At 41.3% G+C, this 19901-nt stretch overlaps 1 protein-coding gene across 2 annotated transcripts in view; it reads left to right on the top strand.

Moving 5' to 3' along the window:
- The window catches only part of LOC150083167 (xaa-Pro aminopeptidase 1-like), an 886380-nt gene that overhangs the window by 389208 nt on the left and 477271 nt on the right, over positions 1-19901 (top strand). For both annotated transcript variants that reach the window (XM_090377885.1, XM_090377886.1), the window contains one exon: positions 5331-5426. In XM_090377885.1, coding sequence (XP_090234011.1) covers positions 5331-5426 — 96 coding nt within the window. The remainder of the gene's footprint in view (positions 1-5330; positions 5427-19901) is intronic.

The raw sequence follows: 19901 nt of genomic DNA, 5'->3' as shown, positions 1-19901 counted from the left end.
TTTGTGCTTCTAAACAGGAGAGACTGTTTTTACAGGTATGGAATGAGATGCACTTAAATAGGAAGAGGTGGAAGAATATTTGCTGATATTATTGAGGCAGCATTAGGTGTGTGAGAAATTGTTAGCTTGTGTGAGTACACAGATTAGCATTAGCATTAGCATTAGTAGAGGCATTTGATGCAAGAAAGCAAGCTTATGCAGCATCAGCCAAAAAAAAAAAAAAAAAACCCACTTCCACTTCACCCCTCTGTTCGTTCAAAATACCTGTCCAGCTGAGCCTTAAACTTATTTATGCTATCAACCTCCACCACAAGGGATGGAAGTCGGTTCCACCAACCAACCACCCGCTGGCTAAAGGCAAATTTCCTCACGTCTATCCTACATCTGTCTTTCCTCAATTTGAATTTATGCCCTCTCAGGTGATTTTTCTGAGCTAGAGGAAGAATCCCATCAGCATTGAGCATGCTTAAACCATTCAAGGCTTTATACACCTCTATCAGATCACCTCGCTGGTGCCTAGTCTCCAGACACTGTAATTTGCAAAACTTAAGCCTTTCTTCGTAAGAGCACCCCTTTGTTCCATTCACTAATCTTGTTGCCCTTCTCTGTACTCGTTCCAGCAGCTCTACATCCTTCTTGAAATGAGGCCTCCAGACCTGTATACAGTACTCTAGGTGAGGCCTGACCATTGCCTTATACAATGGAATAATCACCTCCTTATCCCTACTGGAAAAATTCCTGTATATCATTGACAATACTCCATGAGCTACTCTTGCCGCCCGTCTGCACTGCTCAGAGAACTTCATATCTGCCTGCACAACCACCCCCAAGTCCCTTTCATTCTCTACCACAGTCAGTGTAGTACCACAGAGTTGATACGTTGCTCTGAGGATGCTGTTTCCCATGTGTAGTACTTTACATTTGTCAATGTTAAACTTCATTTTCCACCTCTCAGCCCATCTGCTCAACCTCTCCAGATCCTGTTGCAGCAGCATAGTGTCAGTAGTGTCCTTGACAACCCTGCCAACCTTTGTATCATCTGCAAACTTGGACATTAAGCTTGATGTACCATCGTCAATATCATTTATAAATACAGAAAACAATAATGGACCCAACACTGAGCCCTGAGGGACTCCACTAATAACATTAGTCCACGATGAACAGTGTCCATTGATTACCACTCTCTGTCTTCTCCCCCTCAACCACCCCTTTATCCATAGCAGCAATTTGCCTCCAATGTCACACTGCTCCAATTTGTGTAGCAGTCTTCCATGTGCAACAGTATCAAAAGCCTTTCTAAGATCCAAGTATATAATATCAAAGTTATTCCCTGCATCCAGTTCTTTTGTGACTGCATCATAGTATCCAATCAAGTTGGTCAGGCAAGACTTCCCCTAAACAAAACCATGCTGTGTCTGAGCTATAACTGAAGTCTTGTCTAAATGATCCTGCAGTGCTTCTTTAACCAGTGCCTCCATTAATTTTCCTGGAACAGAAGTTAAGCTCACAGGTCTATAATTACTTGTGTCAGCCTTTGATCCTCCTTTGTGAATTGGGGTCACATTTGCACATTTCCAGTCTATGGATACCTCCCCTGAGTCCAAGGAAGCTCTCATAATTATGGCTAAGGGTTTGCTTACTTCCTTTGCTGCCTCCTTTAATATAACTGGATAGATCCCATCCATCCCGGGTGCCTTTCTTGTGTTTATCTTCAACAGTTTCTCCTCCACTTTACTCCCAGTTATTTCAAGATTCTGTAGCTTACTGCTAGAGTTGAATACACCTCTGGCATTCCCCTTGCTGAATAACTCCTCATGTGTGAATGTCGATGCAAAATATTCATTTAGTTTGTTAGCTACCTGAGCAGGATCATCAACAGTTGACCCATCAATATCAAGTGGATCAATCTGATTCATCCCCTTCCTTCTAGAGTTTACATAAGTAAAGAACTCTTTGCTGTTTTTCTTTGCATCCCTTGCCAAGGATTTCTCGTAATCTGCCTTCGCCTGCCTAACCTCCTTTGTAACTTGGTTGCATATCAACTTGTATCTATCATAGGCTTCTGTGTCATGTGTTAATTTGTAAGTATCCCATGCATTTTTCTTCTCTGCCATATGCCTCATTAGTTAATCTGACATCCATTTTGGCCTAAACCTTGAACAATATTTCTTAGTTGGTATGTAAAGCCTAGTAGCTTCCAAGGTAATTTCTTTGAATGCTTCCCATTTTGAATTTGCTGTTGGTAACATCATCAGTTGGTCCCACTGTATAGAATTTAAATACTGTCTCAGTCCATCGTAGTCGCCTTTACGGAAGCAATAACCCTTCCCTTTACCCCTAATGGTAGTTACCTCTTTGAGTAAATCCCACTTCAGCACACTGTGATCACTGCCACCTAGTGGTTCATTTATCTGCAGATTCTTAATGCATGAAGAATCACTGCTGATAATCAAATCAAGAGTATTACTCCCTCTAGTTGCCTCCCGAACATGCTGATGTAGAAAACAATCATCCAATAAATCCACAAAAGCCCTGCTGGTGTGTGAGTATATTCCAATTCACATTTTCTAATTCCTTTTTCAGCTCTAATATCCTATCTTCACCAGTAAGCTACCTTACGTTGTAAAAGGCCAAGTTCAGTTTCCGTGCATGGCAGCCTGGTCATACCCAGAAATTCAGTGAATATAAATATCAATTAGTTAGTATGTACATATTACAGTACGTATTGATTAAGCTATGTACATAAGCATAAATTTATAGCACTCTCTGCTTCCACTCTGGCCCTCTCGCTGCCATAAGACAGGGAGCGAAAGCCACTGGGGACTGAGGGCCATTTGTTTCATTGTGCTGCCATGTGCTGGAGGGTTTGGTCTTTTCCTCTTCATGTTTACACTTAAGTGACGTAACAGGGCTTACCATCGAGAAGTTGTGCATGAGTGGATATCAGGGAGGCAGGCCAATCGGACTTCTCCTAAATCTTCTGAAATAGAAAGATATTGGATCCATTAGTGTTTTAGACTGAGTGTCTGATAACACACAGATTATCTGTTACCCTCTAAGCCCCGTATATAACTGTATATAACCAAGTGCCCTGAGATGGCTTAATGCAATGGATCATAATGCTTTATGTACAGTATTAGGAGTATATCACCCATTACCAGTCTATATGCAGAGGCTCATGAGCCACCACAACTCCAGAGAAAAAACTTGCTGTTATGCTGCACTGCAAAGATAAAATCAATACCTGACCAATATGGACAATTCTACATGAAACAAGTTTGGAAAACATACCTAGAGCATATCCAAATACCAACAACAGCAGGCATTTATTTAAAAGACCTACTACAGCAATGTAATTTAAATCTCAATCAGATAACAACTTCTCCTAAAGTTCCATATCTACCATGGGATATTATGTAAAAAACATGTGATCTCCATATGCATAAGGGCGCCTCCATAGCCAGGTGGGAAGGAGCAGCAGTGCGTAGCACACGCTTCTTGATTAGACCGGGGTTCGAGCCCGTCACCACCAAATATGGAGGATGCGGAAAGGTCAGGGAATGACCACTGCATATTCCCGGAGCAATATGGCCTTAGTTGCTAATGCTCCTAAAAACCAAATAACAAACAAACAAACAAAACCATATGTATAATTGGAGAAAGGATTCTTTACCTAAGCAAAATTTCCAGCAGTTACATTCAGCCTACAAAGACCAACATTGCAATTCCACCCTGATATATACAGAAGGTTCGAAAACAGAAACTAAGGTAGGAATAGCTGCCAAGTTCCCAAATACCATGATCTCCCAAGTAATCCTAACAGAGTGCACCATTTATACTGCCGAATTGGAGGGTATACAACTAGCCATAAACCATATATGGTTTAGCAAGACACCTAGCAGAATAGTCTTCACGGATTCATTCAATGCCCCAGAAGCCTTAAAGGATAACACCATAAATGCCCGTCCGACCATATGTAAAATACAAAACATGCTAAAAAAAAACTAGCAAAGCGAAAGAAAAATATAAGTTTCTGCTGGGTTCCCGGACATGTATGAATAGATGGCAATGAACAAGCTGACCAAGCAGCAAAACAAGTGGTTAACCCAATCAACAGTACCATAAAAATACCATACCTAGGCTATAAAACTAAAATTCAAAATAGCGTCGAAAGACAGTGGCAATTAAAATGGCAGGAGCAAGCTGGTAACAAATTATTACAGATAAAACTGTGGTTTCAACAATGGAAAATCAGTACAAGAACCAACAGACAAGAAGAAGTTATACTGAGCAGATTAAGAATAGGACACACCAATGTTACCCACTCCTACCTGCTCTAAGCTGAATCTCCACCTCAGTGCTCTGACTGTCACACAGTGCAAACAGTCCAACATATTCTACTTGACTACCCTAACTGTACACGAGAACGTCAGATTACCTATAAATTCTTAAAAGGAACGGACAAATTTTCATTACGAACAATATCGTCAGATACATCTAATATATATATTGGCGTCTCCATAGCCAGGTGGGAAGGAGCAGCAGTGTGTAGCACACGCTTCTTGATTAGACAGGGGTTCGAGCCCATCACCACCAAATACGGAGGATGCGGAAAGGTCAGGGAATGACCATCGCATCTCCCGGAGCAATATGGCCTTAGTTGCTAATGCTCCTAAAAACCAAATAATAATAATAATAATATAACATCTAATATATCTGAAGTTTTCCAGTTTTTGAAAAACGCATAAATTGCTATAATCTGATATAAACATCATAACGATAGACATCAGTGAAAAAAACCATGAATCATATGTTTAGTGCAATATAGCCATAGGAGCTGATGTGCCAGTAAAATATCCAAACCAATCAATCATTTGATGATAGTGATACCACTTAATGGTGATGTTTACAATCTCAGACTCTACAATCTATTGAACAATCTACAATTACAATCTACAATCTTACAATCTACAATCTATTGAAATATATTGAAAAGTGCTGACAGTCTCCTTGGAGTTTTAAGAATTGTTTGCTTTCTCTCCATGTATTCATTTTTATAAAAAAAAAAAAAGAAGCCATATGTTTCAAACAGTTAGCAATAGATATAGGTTTAACTTATGACTATTGCCAACTGTTGGAATGGAATTGTTTTATATTATTGCATAAGGTTATGATCACTGTCTTCCACAGAGTTTAAGAGAACGTGAATTTATATTTTGTTTTTCCTTTCCAAATAAATAGATAATTTTTATTGCACTCTGTTAGTTATGCTTATGATAATTACTTTGTGCTCTTCAGTTTACTTAAGGAACATTAAAATGTCAAACTAGGAAAGTCATGGAAGATGAAGATTGTAGAATTGAGGCAAATAATGGCTGAGAAGAGTGCATCATCACTGGTCATCACTGCTCTTGATGAAATAGCATGTAAGTATACGGCATATGTCTCAGCCATTTTAGCATCTTATTTATCTACAATGTGTGATTTTTAAATCAGATGAGATATTTAATAACTAGTATCACATTATCTAAATGAAGGCACAAAATTCTACCTTCTAGTAAATGGTAGTTTACTAGAAGGTAGCATTTTTTTAATGTTAATATAGTATGTCTTAGGTTTACATTAACTTTTATTTTACTTAATTTTTTTTTATCATCATTAGTTGGGACATATGATGCAAGAAAGCAAGCTTATACAGCATCAGCAAAAAAAAAAAAAAAAAAAAAACCCTTCCCATTTTGCCCAGCTCCAAATGTTTGTCTAGTTTGGGCTTAAATTTATTTAAGCTATCAATTCCACAGACGGAAGTCTGTTCCTGGATTCATCTCCCTACTGACCAAAGGCAAACTTCCGCACATCTATTCTACAACTGTCTTTCCTCAATTTGAATCTATGACCCATCAGGTTCTTAGTCTGAGCAAGCAAAAGTATCCCATCAGCATTGAGCCTCTCAAACCATTCAAAGTCTTCTACACCTCAATCAGATCACCTCACAGGTGCTTAGTCTCCATATGCTGCAACCTGCAGAACTTGTCTTTCTTCGTAAGAGGACCCCTTCATTCCCCTCACCAGTCTTGTTGCCCTTCTCTGTACTCGTTCTAGCAACTCTACATCCTTCCTAAAATGAGGGATCCAGACCTGTACCCAGCACTCAAGGTGTGACCTGACCATTGCCTTATACAAACGGATAATCATCACCTTGTCTCTGCTAGCAAAATTCCTATATATCATTGACAAAACTTCGTGACCTGCTCTGGCAGCCCATCTGCATTGTCAGAGAACTTCAAATCTGACTGCACAATTACCCACAGGTCTTTTTCATTCTCCGCCTCCTTGAGCGTAGCCCTCGGCGTAGGCACCTGTACATGGTGAGAGGACTCCCAGTGATGCTGTCGGGTTTCCAGATTAGCATCACTGGGATCTAATGCCCATACCTTTGTTCCGGGGTTACATAATTGGAATCCGGTGTGTGCAGCTGTGCGCCACGACCCGTGGAAACTTGGAAAGGGGAATTCTAGTGGTTGAGGGGCATAGCCTTGATACACCACTTCAGATCCCTGTTTTGACAAGACGGCCCGACTGGGATCAATCGGTGGGTGGTTCTTACTGCTAGGGTCAACTGCATTCCAATAAGTCTCCCTCCTTCCCTTTGGTCCTGGGACAGGATTAAGTCTTATTGGAAATGTGGGTATGTTTCTCCTAAGCTAACTTGGCGTCCCATTCGTGTACGCAGTACCTGCTAGTTCATGAGTGGGCATCCCCTCGTACAGCTCTGTGGTGGGTGAGGTACTTAGGGGCATCGGAAATTTTTATCTTACTCCTATGAGTAATTTAAATTCTACTTCTTCTGGGGCCCCAACAAGGCCCCTACCTAATCGATCATCAGATGATAATGACACCAATTCTGTTAAAAGAGCCAAAACTGAGGAGAAAAGACCATCTGTAACACCATTCTCCATCCCACCGGAGAGCAGTCATTTGGAAAAATATCATCTTTCTTTATCCAGAAAGGATTAGAAGGGATGGCACGATCACCTAAATTCATGAAATGTCTGTGTTATGGAGATATTTTAGTGAAAGCATCAAATACAATGCATGCTGAAAAAATTTTGAAAGCCACATCTGTAGGGGGAATACTGATCATCGTAACCCCTCACAAAACTCAGAACTCGTCAAGAGGTGTCATATCAGAGTGGGATCTTCTTCACGTTTCTGAAGAAAAGATCTGCTCTGAATTAAAAGGCCAAGGAATGACAGTTGTCAAGCGAATATCCATGCGAAAAGATGGGAATCTCGTCTGTACCAGAGTTCTCATCCTTACGTTCAACACTCCACGGCCTCCAAGTGCCATCAAGGCAGGCTATCTAAACTGCCCAGTGAGGATGTATATACCAAACCCACTGAGGTGTATTAGATGTCAAAAGTATAGCCACTCACAAACAGCTTGTCGTGGTACCCCTGCCTGTGCTCGATATGGTGCTAAAGATCATGAGAGCAAGGAATGTCTAGCTCCTAAGCCTAATTGTACTAACTGCTAAGGAGGGCACCTTGCATACTCTCGAGCATGGCAGCGGTGGAAGCACGAAAAAGAGATTCAAAATTAAAAACAGAGCTGAACATTTCCTATCCAGAGGCCAGAAAACCCATCCAACCAATAAATAGAGGGAAGCCTTCATATGCCCACAAAGTTTCTGGTTAGAGTACCATCAGGACCCAAACTGATATGGCTGTTCCCCCAAGGGACTCTTTCACTCCCATTGCTCACTATTTATTAAGCTCACTAAAGCCCACCCAAAAATTGCAGTCAGCTGCCACTCCAATATCAGTACCTCCCAGTGCTCCAGCATTACCAACAGTGAGCACTAAACTAACATCACAGAAAAGTGAACTTCAGGGCATCTCCGCTAGGGGGACGATTGTGTTTGGCTATTTGTAGGATGTGCTCCGTAAACTTTTCTTGATTCGTGTGTTTTTTAATTAAAGTATTAAGTTCCTATTAGTGCCACCACATAAAGATAGGACCTTGGATTGCCAGATGCATGTGCTTTATTATTTAAGCAGACAACAGATAAGTATTAAATGAATTTCTGCATGTTCGTTGTTTATACAAGCGCTTTCAGCCATTATCTTGTAGTTCAACTTATACATGTGTCCAACAGACACTTGACCTTGACCCGGCATTAGAGTTTCACATAGCTGCTCTGCTCTCCCGTCCCTACTTAGACCCCTTCTGTGGATTTCACTGCAGGACAACTAAGGCCACTGGTCACAGTGCCAATTGTTTGCAAAACCACAACTGGTGGTGATATTAAATTGTCTAGTAACACTACATTATCTGAATTCAATATGACAAATACTACCTTCTGTCCAAATTCTAGCATCTGCACCAGCTCTGACCCCATTATCCAATGTATTGAGTGTAAGCAATTAATATGCAATGACTGTACCCAATCTGACCTGAAAAAATTAAATAAAAGTCGTCAGAAATCATTCTGTTGTGATAGATGTCGACTCAGAAATTCCCAGAAAAGCCCTATAACTGTTGCAATGCAAAAACAGCACAGAACCTGAGACACTTTCCTCCTCTTTCACTAGCAAAGTTCAAATGCCCTACTCTAGTTCACTTAAGACAAATATCATGCCAATATCTAGAAATACTGACTCTGAATCTTATGATTCTGATCGCATCAACTTTCAGGTGCATTGACTCAAACACATATACCTGTGCTGTCAGAAGATCTCAGCGCTACTCCCTCCCTACTGAAACTCTGAATCCAGCCTTTTCTATTCTACAATCAAATGAATCCAGGAACTACTCTTTAATACTATGAAGAAATTCCTCCCTCAAACTCAGTTAATCAGCATATCTCATACGGCAAAATCTGATATTCTCCTGGATTCTAATACACTCAATGAAGGAAACTGTGAGCTATCCACAGAGATTCTAATATACTCAATGAAGGAAACTGTGAGCTATCCACGGAGATTCGTGTTATGAAAACAATATTAACTAATCAACAGGCTGAAATTTCTGACATTAATGCCCAAATTAAAAATCTCATGTCAATTATGTCTTGCCACTTAACAGAAGCTAGGAAGAATTCTGAACCTACTCTTGAAACTAAGGGGCTCAAGTGAATAAGAATTCTTCATTACCTGACGATGCCCTTAGTATTGAGACCAGATCTTCATCTTCCACAGGCCTCAATACTCCTACTATTGCAAATATTAATTTGACAAAGCCTGCTAATATTCATGATTCAAGTAATTCAACAGAGCAATTTATTGCCAAATAGTCTCTGTCAGATGATTCTTCTGATGTAAATCAAACCACTCTTACCACCTGCTCTCCTCTGCGGAACAGTTTTGTCTATACCTCTATTTTACAAGCTCAGAGTCACCAAGTGGAATCCTCTTCAGCATCAGTTAAGGCAACTGATGTGGAGTGGGGTGATGACTCTTGTCAGTTTGTAGTACTGCTTTGATGTCAATTCAGATAGTCATATTCATTGAGAGCATTAGTCCTGGCCTTTTGCACCAGGTCACGAATGGAGAGGTATCTTTGTTGGTAATTTTGTCTGATCGGTTGTAGTCATGCGATATGTCCATGCTGTAATCTTGAATGTCTCCTCCTTGGTTAGTTTCAATGGAGTTCTTCTATTCGGGTGTTTCCGTATTAGAAGAACGGAAATAGCGGATAGCTATTTCCGTTCTTCGTCTGTTAAAGATGTCCTGGGCATAGCAGCTGAACGAGGTGTACTCGTCTTCCAAATCCAGGAGGTGATGCTCATTGTCTTTTGGTATGAACTTTATTCTGATGATGACTATTGATCTTTGTTCCTCATAGCATTCACATTTGTGCATGATATGTTGCCAGGTCTCCATATTGCCACAGGTGCAAGTTGGGTCCTCTGTCAGTCCGAGTGCATTCAGTTTTGCGTTAAAGGGCCCATGGTCCGTTAGGAGGAAGGTGGTGTTCAATACTGGATAGAACCATTTGGAGGCCTTTGGATAGGTCTTGTCTACGTATGGTATAAATTTCCGTGTGACTTCACCCTTGGTCGTCTCTTGCCATCTTCTCTGCCAGGTTTCTTTCAGGTGTTCCATGATTTTTTGTTTTTCCGTTCGGTGGTTGTTTGTAGGGTCCAGTGTTAAAGTGTCAAATGTGATCGCTGTTCCCTTTGCCAGGTAGTACATCAACCCACATCTTGCCACCTCCAGGTCCAGGGGGAGAGTTCCTGCCAGGACCTGCAGCATGCAGGTACTCACCGTGTTACACGCCCTGGTAATGGTGAGGAGTATTTTTCACTGTGTCATTTCAAGGATTCTTTTATTTACAGCGGTTCTTGCTTTGGCGTACCATATTGGGGCTCCATAAGTAATTGCTGGGATAAAAATCGCTTTGTAGTAGAGCGATTTTCATCCCAGCTATTGTTCTGTTGTTTAGTCCGTAGTCTTTGTGTGTTACTCTGACCACTAGCGCTGCATATTTTATCAGCTTCTCCTTCAGTTATAAGAGCTGTTGTTTAAAGGACAGGTTGGAATCTAGGATAATGCCTAAGTATTTCATCTGTTTTTCTAGTTTGATTGTGCTTCCCCTTACTTTTATCTGGGGCGGCCGTCTGATGTTGAGGGCACCTCTCAGCAGAATTGAGTTTGTTTTGGCCGAGGAAATCTGCAATTTATGCAGGTTTGCCGAGTCCTGGAGTACTTGCAGTGTGTAGTTCGCACGGGCTTCTAACTGTGATGTAGAGCTTGCTGCCACCATTAAGATGAGATCATGCACAAAAGCTTTTGTGTTGACATCACCCAAGTCAAGTGCCAGGAATTCATCAAAAACAGTGTTCCACAGGAGAAGCCCCAGGACATATTCCTGCGGGTTGCCCCTGTAGACCGATCTTGTCAGACTCTGGAACAGTGCCATTACCCTGATTTTTCTGTCAGAGAGGTAGGATCTAATGCAATTGTATAAATTCATGGGGATTTTTGCCTTGCGGAGTCTGCCAAGGATGCTTGGCTACCAGAGGGGTCAAACGCCCCGGCAAAGTTGACCGCAATTACCAGGAAGTACTTTTCGTTACATTGTGTGCACTTTCTAGGAGGTTCCGAATTGCCTCAATGGTGGAAAGTCCGGGTTTGAACCCATATTGTCTGGGTGACTCCAGGTTAGCTGCTTTGTAGTGGCTCAGTATTCTTCAATGTAGTATTCTCTCCAGGAGTTTATTTAATGTTAATAACAGTGCTATGGGACAAAGTGTAAAGTTTGTTAGTTGTCTGACTGCACCAGGGGTTCCCCCATCTCTGCGTTGTATTCTTTGTGAGTGACACAGAACTCTGTGGTGGCCAGAGATTTAAAAAGTGTGTGTGGAGTGGTCTGTTGTGTAGCATTATGTTCTGTTGTTTCTCTGACCATTTAGCCATTGGGCCCCTTTTGGGACTAACCATTGCCCACACTTTGCCACGAGGAGGCAGATCAGGCACCCAGTAGATTATTTAAGTTACTCTGGAAGGCTCTACCACCTAATTTCCAAGGATTTCAGTGGCAAGCCTAAAAAAAAAAAAAAAGGTGTATACTAGAATTTGGCCAAAAGAGATTTACAAGAAAACGGTAGAATTTAGACCTTTTTTTTTTTTATTTTTTTTATTATTATTACTCCAAAACAGCCGAAGCCTTACAGAGGAGGAATTTGACAGTAGCAATACAGTAATCATTCTATTTACAATCTGTACACAATGTCAGGTATCAATATACAATTTCAAATATACAAGGTCAATTTACAACATATACAATGCATATCATATGTTACAAGCGATTTGCATTTGAGCAAAGCTGTGGTAACAGAGAAATTTGTATTTCTAAGCATTTTGTTGTTTTCTTTTCTTGATAGTTCACATTAAGTAGTTGCATTGATTGATTTGTGTTATTATTGTTATTGTTATCCCTATTTTTTTTATTTATTTTTTTTTCCTAATTGTTATTTCTTATCTTTGTTCATTGAAAAAAAATTTTTTTTTTTTTGTTAAAGCTAAGTATACCTATCTTTATAGTATTATTATTGTTGTTATTATTAAATTAGTCATTTATTTTCATTCTCTATTAGTTTGATTGTAAAACCTTTGTAGCTCTTTTTTTTTTGATATTAATGTTTTCATTTAGGATATCAGTGTTGATTAGAATTTGGCAGCATTGCTGAGGGGTTTAGTGAGAGAAGAGAGGGAGACTGAAGACTGGGGGAAAACAGATAGAAGAATAGGGATGATAGAGTTTGTTTTGTTTGTTTGTTTGTTATTTGGTTTTTAGGAGCATTAGCAAGTAAGGCCATATTGCTTCGGGTTATGCGGTGGTAATTCCCTGATCTTTCCGTATCCTCCGTATTTGGTGGTCACAGGCTCGAACCTCAGTTTAATCAAGAAGCGTGTGCTATGCACTGCTGCCCCTGCCCACCTGGCTACGGAGGCGCCCAACGATAGAGTAGGCATCCCCAAAGAGGTCAGTGGAGACGAACCCCCCTAGGCGAAGTATGGGGGTAAGCAGGGAGGGGAGGAGCCAAAGACCTGTCTCCTCTCTCCCCTGCCCAGGGATGGGGTTTTAAAGGGAACCAGGTTAGAGTACCCAGTTCAGATCGCCAATGGTGTCGGCAGCAAAGCCGCAGAATGTCTTTGTCGGTGATGATGGCTGTCATGTCCAAGTAGTGTCAAATCCGGTAGGAAGGTCAAGCTGCCCATCTAGCTTTGGGGGTGGGATATGTTAGTTGGCAGTGGTTAACCCACCAGGCGAAGGGATGGGAGAGAAACACATTTACTTCATTCATAATCTGGATTCTCACTCTACTTGCATTCTACTTTTATACTTTTTTTTTTTTTTTTTCTAAATACTTTTTTCTTTTCTTTCAAGTTTCACATACAGCCAGGCCTTGCATAACGCGAGTTCGATTAACGCATGTTTCAGTTACCGCTATTTGAAAAAATTATACCACTTTTCACTTTACACGATGCGAATTTCCAGTTAACGCGATCTTTTTTTTTTTTTTTTTTTTTAAATGTAGTAATTGAAAAAGATTTGAATTGTGCGTTAAGCTTACCACGCGTCGGATGGGCAGTAAACAAACATTTGCCTGCTGCCCGCCTTGGCGTGTTCCATCAACCATCGGAAGAAGACATGTTACTTGTTTGTCTCCTGCTAATAAAGTCAATGCAGACTTGCATTTAAAAATGAGCCAGATGAAAATGTTACCGCGAATCAGATAAAAGTAAACAGTAAAAGAACAAGGTCAAATCTTTCGTATCGCAGAGAACCTCACACAGAAGGTTTGAGGTTCTCTGTGATATTTATTTCGCCAGGGCCCAGAGAAGATTTTTGTCGGCTATCGGAAATTGATTGATGAAAAGAGAAAGTCAACACTGTTCAAATATTTCCACAACAGTCATTTCTTCATTATGTATTTTATATCAGAGGTTCCCAAACTTTCTCGGTTCACGGTGCTCTTAGTGTCACAGTAATAATTTCATGGCACACCTAGACCAAAAGAAATATCTAACATTTCCGTTTAGGTCCAAACAACTTAATAAGAAATGTGAAACTGTGAACCACCTCGAGCTAATAGTTCGCGCTGTGTTCGACAGCTGTCGAGTATTGCTGTGTTTCCCTCGAAAATTTAAAATATTCCACGGCACAGTTTGAGAACTGCTATTTTATGCTTAGTTTAGTTTAGTTTAGTTTTTTTTTTTTTTTTTTTTTTTTAGGAGCATTAGCAACTAAGGCCATATTGCTCCGGGATATGCGGTGGTCATTCCCTGACCTTTCCGCATCGTATTTGGTGGTGACGGCTATTTTATGCAATAAACATTTAACTCCATAATTAGTTTCATTATATTTTACATTGTATACAGTTAAAAAGTTATTTAAAAGGTATTTTTAAAATTCTTTATAGACATTCCAGAAGGTCAAGAACCAATTATAATTTTATCTATTGATTATTATATTCGATTAATGCATTTCTGTTTTACGCGATGCGCTCACGAGACAAATTAATCGCTTTAATCAAGGCCAACCTGTATATATATGTTTGTTTTTTTTCGCTCGCACTCATTCATCTTTTTTCTCACACACCAGGGAGGGGATGCAATGATGTGTAATGTAAATTTAAATACTAATTAAAAGTAGGGTTTGTGTGTATTTAACTGTAGCATTTATGGTTAGTGTTCTTTTTCTCACACACTTAAACTTTCATTCAGTCTTCTGGCTTTCATTTCATTTATTCGACTCTTGCTTTCTGTACTGCCCTCTCTGGGCAGGTCAACTTACTGTTATTCTTCAGTTGTGGTACAGGCCTAGCCACAAGTTTTTTGCAGGCCAGAGGAGAATGCAGTGATAATGTTTGTGTTGTTAGAAAATGTTTGTTAGTATATATAAAGTAATGTAAGTTATTTTTAACTATGTATTCTTTCGGCCAATTACATTTGCCCTTCCACTCATTCCCATCCACTCACTCTTTCCCTCATGCCACCAAATTGCCATTTATTCTCTTTTACCATAATTCCTAGTTCACACAGTGCCCAGCCTATTCATTCTAACCATCATTCTCATTCAATCATTCTTCTTTCATTCTACATTGCATCCCTTTGCTAGTAGCTTACTGATATTTTTTAGCTAATCTGCTTCCCTGGCTGCCTCTACATCTCACTCCCCTCCCCTACGTGGTTACTTATTTGGCATGTGGCCCCAGGTTTCTACACATGGCAGTGTAGTCCTGGGGAGGTTTTTTATGTCAGGTTTCTGTCAGGATGCGAATACTGCTATCCCGACAGTTTTTAAGTCATCGTCTGGGCGCGGTGGGAAACTCGGACAATTTTAACTATTGATTATTGTTTAATTGCTGGGGGGCTGAATTGCCATTCTTTGGATTCTGCGCATTTCGAATACTTTCTGTGTGAAAGATGTAAAGGCTTTATAATTTTCCTCTTCTATGATGAACAGATGTTCTTCTACCCTGGGAAGGGGGCCAATCTGTGCTATTAGCTCTGTTCTGGGATGTCATATATTATACATTCATACAGAATGTGTGCCCAGTCTTCACTCTCGCCACAGGTGCAGTTTGGGTCATCAGTCAGCCCTAAGGTGGTTAGTTTCGCCTTTAGGGAGCCGTGACCTGTAAATATAAGTGTTGTAAAAAGTCCAGAGGCATACCACTTAGGTGGCTTTGGGCTAACAATTGCCATCCACGGTAGAAACTGTTTGGTAACCAGACCTCTGGTTTCCTGCTCCCAATTTGTTTGCCATAGCTCATGGAGCTTTGTGGCTATTCTCTTTTTTCTTTTTACATCATTGAAGGTGTTGGTTGTATCAAGGGGGGGCTATCCCCAGAAATTCTGTGGGTATGCCCTGTTTAAATCTATAATATAAGCCCCTTTTGGCTACTTCCCGATAAAGTGGGAGAACTCCGGCTAGCAACTGTAGCGCAGGTGTGCTTACTGTGCGACATGCTCTGGTAATAATGAGTAGTATTGTATGGATTCTAATTTATTTTTATTTTGTTACTATGGCCGAGCGGGTGAACCACGCACTGGCTCCATAGGTGATAACAAGTAGGAACATTGCACGGTATATTATTTCCAGGGTCTTTCTTTTGAGCCCCCAGTCTGCTCTACTGATCCTGGTAATCATACCTGTATTGGACAGTAAGAGTTTGGTTGTTCAGGTGGTTTAGTTGGGTTTTTCAGAATGAATTTGAGATGTGCTGTTTTCCAGCTGTTTGGGAAACGGCCCACTCTGAAGAGGTGCAGTGGGGTTCCAGTATGTGCTCCACCATCCTCTTAATGAGTTGTGGATCCAGGCGGTCAGGGCCAGGGCATTTCTTGTTACAGGTTCCTGTAGCTCATCCATGGTAATTGGTCGCTCCATTTGTTGAGTGTTATTTATAGGTCTCATTTGCCTGTATGACTTTTATTATTATTATTATTATTAGTCATATGGAGAGAGTGAGATAGAAAACAAGAGTCAGAAGTAGAAGGGAATCACCAAGAAAGAGAAGAATGATGATATCCAGCTCAGGATCCTGGGTGTGCCAAGCCCATGCTCACCAGATGTGACCCCCTGGGTCTTCCGTGAGTATATTTGGTGGGTCTTTTTAATGGTGTTCAAAATGTTGGCCACTGAGTCATCCCATGTTGTGGTGAGGGTACATTGTGGCATCATAGTTGCTGTGGTTCCCCCCCCCCCGGGAGTTCATTTGTTGTGACCTTGTAGACCACTCCCCAGGGGTTCTCCTTACCTTTAGTTGGGACCAGTTGTTCCCAGGAGGATTTTTTACTTTTCTTTATACTCTCAGTATAAGTATTTCTCAGTACTGTATATTGTCGGCGCAGGTAAGTGACCTCAGCGGTCGGCCACGATATCCGTGCTCTCTGATATTCCTTCCTCTTTTGTTGGACTAATCTTGTTTGTCGTTGCAGCTCTGGGATCCACTAGGGCATAGCCTTGTTGGAAGGCGTATTTCTTGTTATGGCGATTTCAGCTGCCTCGGTTATAATGTGTTATTATCTGTTGCAGTATGTCTGGGTCCTCTCTTATTTCTTGGCTGTCCTATCTGGTTTGCCCCCTTCTATCATGTTGGGCTCTATTAATGAGCTGTTCTCGGAAGAGTTCCCAATTGGCTTTGGAGATTGCAAATCTGTTTAGCATCTTCCTTTCTGTTGCGTTTCTTGTTGTTTTTTTTTTTTTTTTTTTTTGGTAGTTGTTGGCGCATCGGCTTCTGTGGCCATAGTGCACCTCCCAAGGTTTTTGCAGTACTTTGATCCAAGCCCGAGGCGGGATTCGAACCCGCGACCTTTGGGTTGCCAGGTAGGCACTTTACCCACCTGGCTAGCCCGGTCGGCGTTTCTTGTTGTGGTTCTCTGTATCCAGTAGGTGATAGTATGATATGGTGATCCAATGTGGTCCATGCATTTTTCACCGTCCAGTCGGTCCCGTGGGAATCAATATTTCTTGTGGTTAGGGTGATGTCGATGGTCACCTCGCAAAGTGTATTACAGAAGGTTGGGAGACAGAAAGGTTGATTTTTAAACATCAGTATTGAGTTGCCGACCGGGCTAGCCGAGTGGGTAAAGTACCTGCCCGACAACCCAAAGGTCGCGGGTTCGATTCCCGCCTCGGGCTTGGATCAAAGTACTGCAAAAACCTTGGGAGGTGCAATATGGCCACAGAAGCCGATGCGCCAACAACTACCAAATCAAAAAAAAAAAATCAGTATTGAGTTAGCCAGGAATTCTTCCAGTCTTTGGCCGTTTCTGGTGCCTTGCCAGACTGGTGATAGGCAGTTGACGTCAGCACCTATTATGATCCTCTGGCCCACTAGGGTAGTTTGGACATACTGGTGATATGTAATGGTGAAGTCAATCTTGATGTTGGGTCTGCAGTAGAGAGAGACCCGTATAAGCAGCCGACAGAGCTGATTATATGAGCAAATGCTGCCCAAGGCATGCATAACTGCAGGATCTTGGTTACTGTAATTTCTGGGTTGCGGACTATAATTGCTGCCCACGGCGTATCTTCGTCACTCTGTACTATTTTAAATCTAAGCGGGTGTCCCCTAACCTGCTTCATGTGAGTGTAGTGCTCTTGAATAAGGATGCGATCCTCATTGTCTTCTGCTTTTAGGCATACTCAGGCAACCACTGCTTTTGCACGTTGTGCATATATTTGGTGAATTTTTAGCCCTCCGTCGTTATATTTTTAAGTTGCGTACCCATAATTGGTTCTGAGTTGATATGTACACTTGAACTTTTGATATGTCGAACATTTTGGATCTTTTATGGAATGCGTATGATCTAGCCTTAGTAGCTTGCAGTTCACGGATACAAGGTCTTTTGCTTTGTTTGGGCTGCTACTGAAGTTGTGCCCCTTTTTGGAGCAGTGGCCGCACATTGGTTCCGTTTGATTACATGTGTGTGTGTATGTCATGTGCCCATATTTGCAGCACCAAAAACACTTTATTATAGCCACGTGTTCTCTGTACCTGTGGCTACTCCACTCTATATAAATTGTTCGCTGTTCCCGCAGGAGTTGCCAGGCATCTGGGGCCAGCTCCACTACCCAGTTACAGTTTCCACTGCTTCTGGCCCTTTGTTTTATACGTGGGCATGACCATTAGATTTTCAGCCCTCTCTGATAGTCCTCTCTGTAGGTTTTTCCTATAGATTTTGCCGGTTAGAGTCCTTGGGTGATGTCTTGGTCCACATCAAATATTATGACATATGGTCCTTTTCTTCTTAGGGTTTCTGCAGTAAGGCCCAAGTTTGGGATCTTTACATTGGACATGATTATTTCCGCATCCTCCTTGTTCTCTGTTTCTATTACTATCCCTGGTTTTCTCGCCTTATTGCTTTAATTCGGGTAGCTCTGAGGTCTTCCTAGAGTTATTTATTTCTTCACTTGTATGTTCATCTTGTCCTGTTGGCTTTAGGATGACTATGTTGGGTGTTGGTAAGAGTGTTCTTCTTGAGGACACTGCTGCAGGTTTGGCAGCAGGTTCATTTATGATTACAGTGGTGGTTTTTCTCCTCAGCGCTTCTGAGTAGGTAGGGTCAAGAGAATTTCCACACATTTCTCTTGCCCTGCCTTGCAGGTATGCCTCTAATCTTTTAATGTGGCGTTTATTTTTTCGTTCTCTATGTGGGTTTTGTACAGGATGGTCTCCAGTTTTGTCCACACTGAGACAATGTCTGCTCGAATCGTTTTTTTCACTTGATCTGCTTTGCGAAGATTTCCTCCAGGGTAGACCTGAGTATGAGAATCTGGTCTGGTATTGGGCCCCCTGGTAAGGTTGGGGGTCTAGGGTTTGCGTTTCTTCAGTCATCTCAGTCAGTTGATTTTGTTGTTCCAAATTACTTTTGCTGGGTTCAGTTTGCGACCTGGTTTTCCGTTTGAATTTTGGGACACCTGGTTTCATGTTCTTTTTCTTTGAAAGTAGTACCATCTTTTGTTCCTCGGTGTCGTTCCTAGTGCCATCAATCAGGATGGTTTCAGGTTCTTTCCCAATGTTATCCTCTGTTTGCTTGGGGGTCTTCCGAAGGAAAATCGGTATTTGGATTAGTGGGATTCTGTTTATATATCCTTGTTGCTGATTGAAAAAGACAAAGTTTGGTGGGTCACACAAGTTCGTGCATTGTATGGTTTTCACACAGCATACTGGCAATGATTTGGGCTATCCCCACAGTCACATGAAGGGGAGGAGAAGCCAAGTGTTAAAATGCCCCTAGAACAGTGGGATTACTTCCCTATGGGATTTTCTGGGGATGCTGAAGACTATGGTGACATCTAAAATGTTGAAAAATGCACGTGAGAGAAGATTCCACACCACCAAAAGAATACAAAGTTAATAATAACATACATTACTTTATACAAAGGGTGCTAGGAAAGTTTTGCAATATGACGCAACAATGAATCACAGGAAGCTGCTTGTTGCTGCATGTTGAGACATGTTCATACGTGCATAGTAGCCGCCGCGCCAAGTTGATGGGCTCAGTTATTCATTAGTAGTGAGAGTGTAAAGTGCTTGCGATGGCATCGTGGTCACGAAATGAGATAAGGACAGTTTTGCAGTATAATTTTGTGCGTGGTTTAACCATAGACCAGTGCTTAGAAGAAATGACTCTTGCACTAGATGATGATTGTCCACATCGTACAACGATATTCAGGTGGTATAGAGAATTCCAAAGGGGAAATTTCACTCTGGAGGATTCTGAGAGGCCGGGAAGGCCACGAATGTCAGTTACGGAGGAAAACGTTACTGCTGTGAGGAAAATGCTTGACGAAAACAGGCGAGTGACCTACCAACAGATAGAGGATACTTTGGGCCTAAATGCACCAGCAATTCATTCGATTGTGCAAGATCATTTTCACG

Source organism: Mastigoproctus giganteus, chromosome 7 (genome assembly GCF_048544385.1).
Source record: "Mastigoproctus giganteus isolate SK-2022 chromosome 7, ASM4854438v1, whole genome shotgun sequence".
Taxonomy (NCBI): Eukaryota; Metazoa; Arthropoda; class Arachnida; order Uropygi; family Thelyphonidae; genus Mastigoproctus; species Mastigoproctus giganteus.
This window is presented reverse-complemented; position numbering and strand designations above follow the sequence as displayed.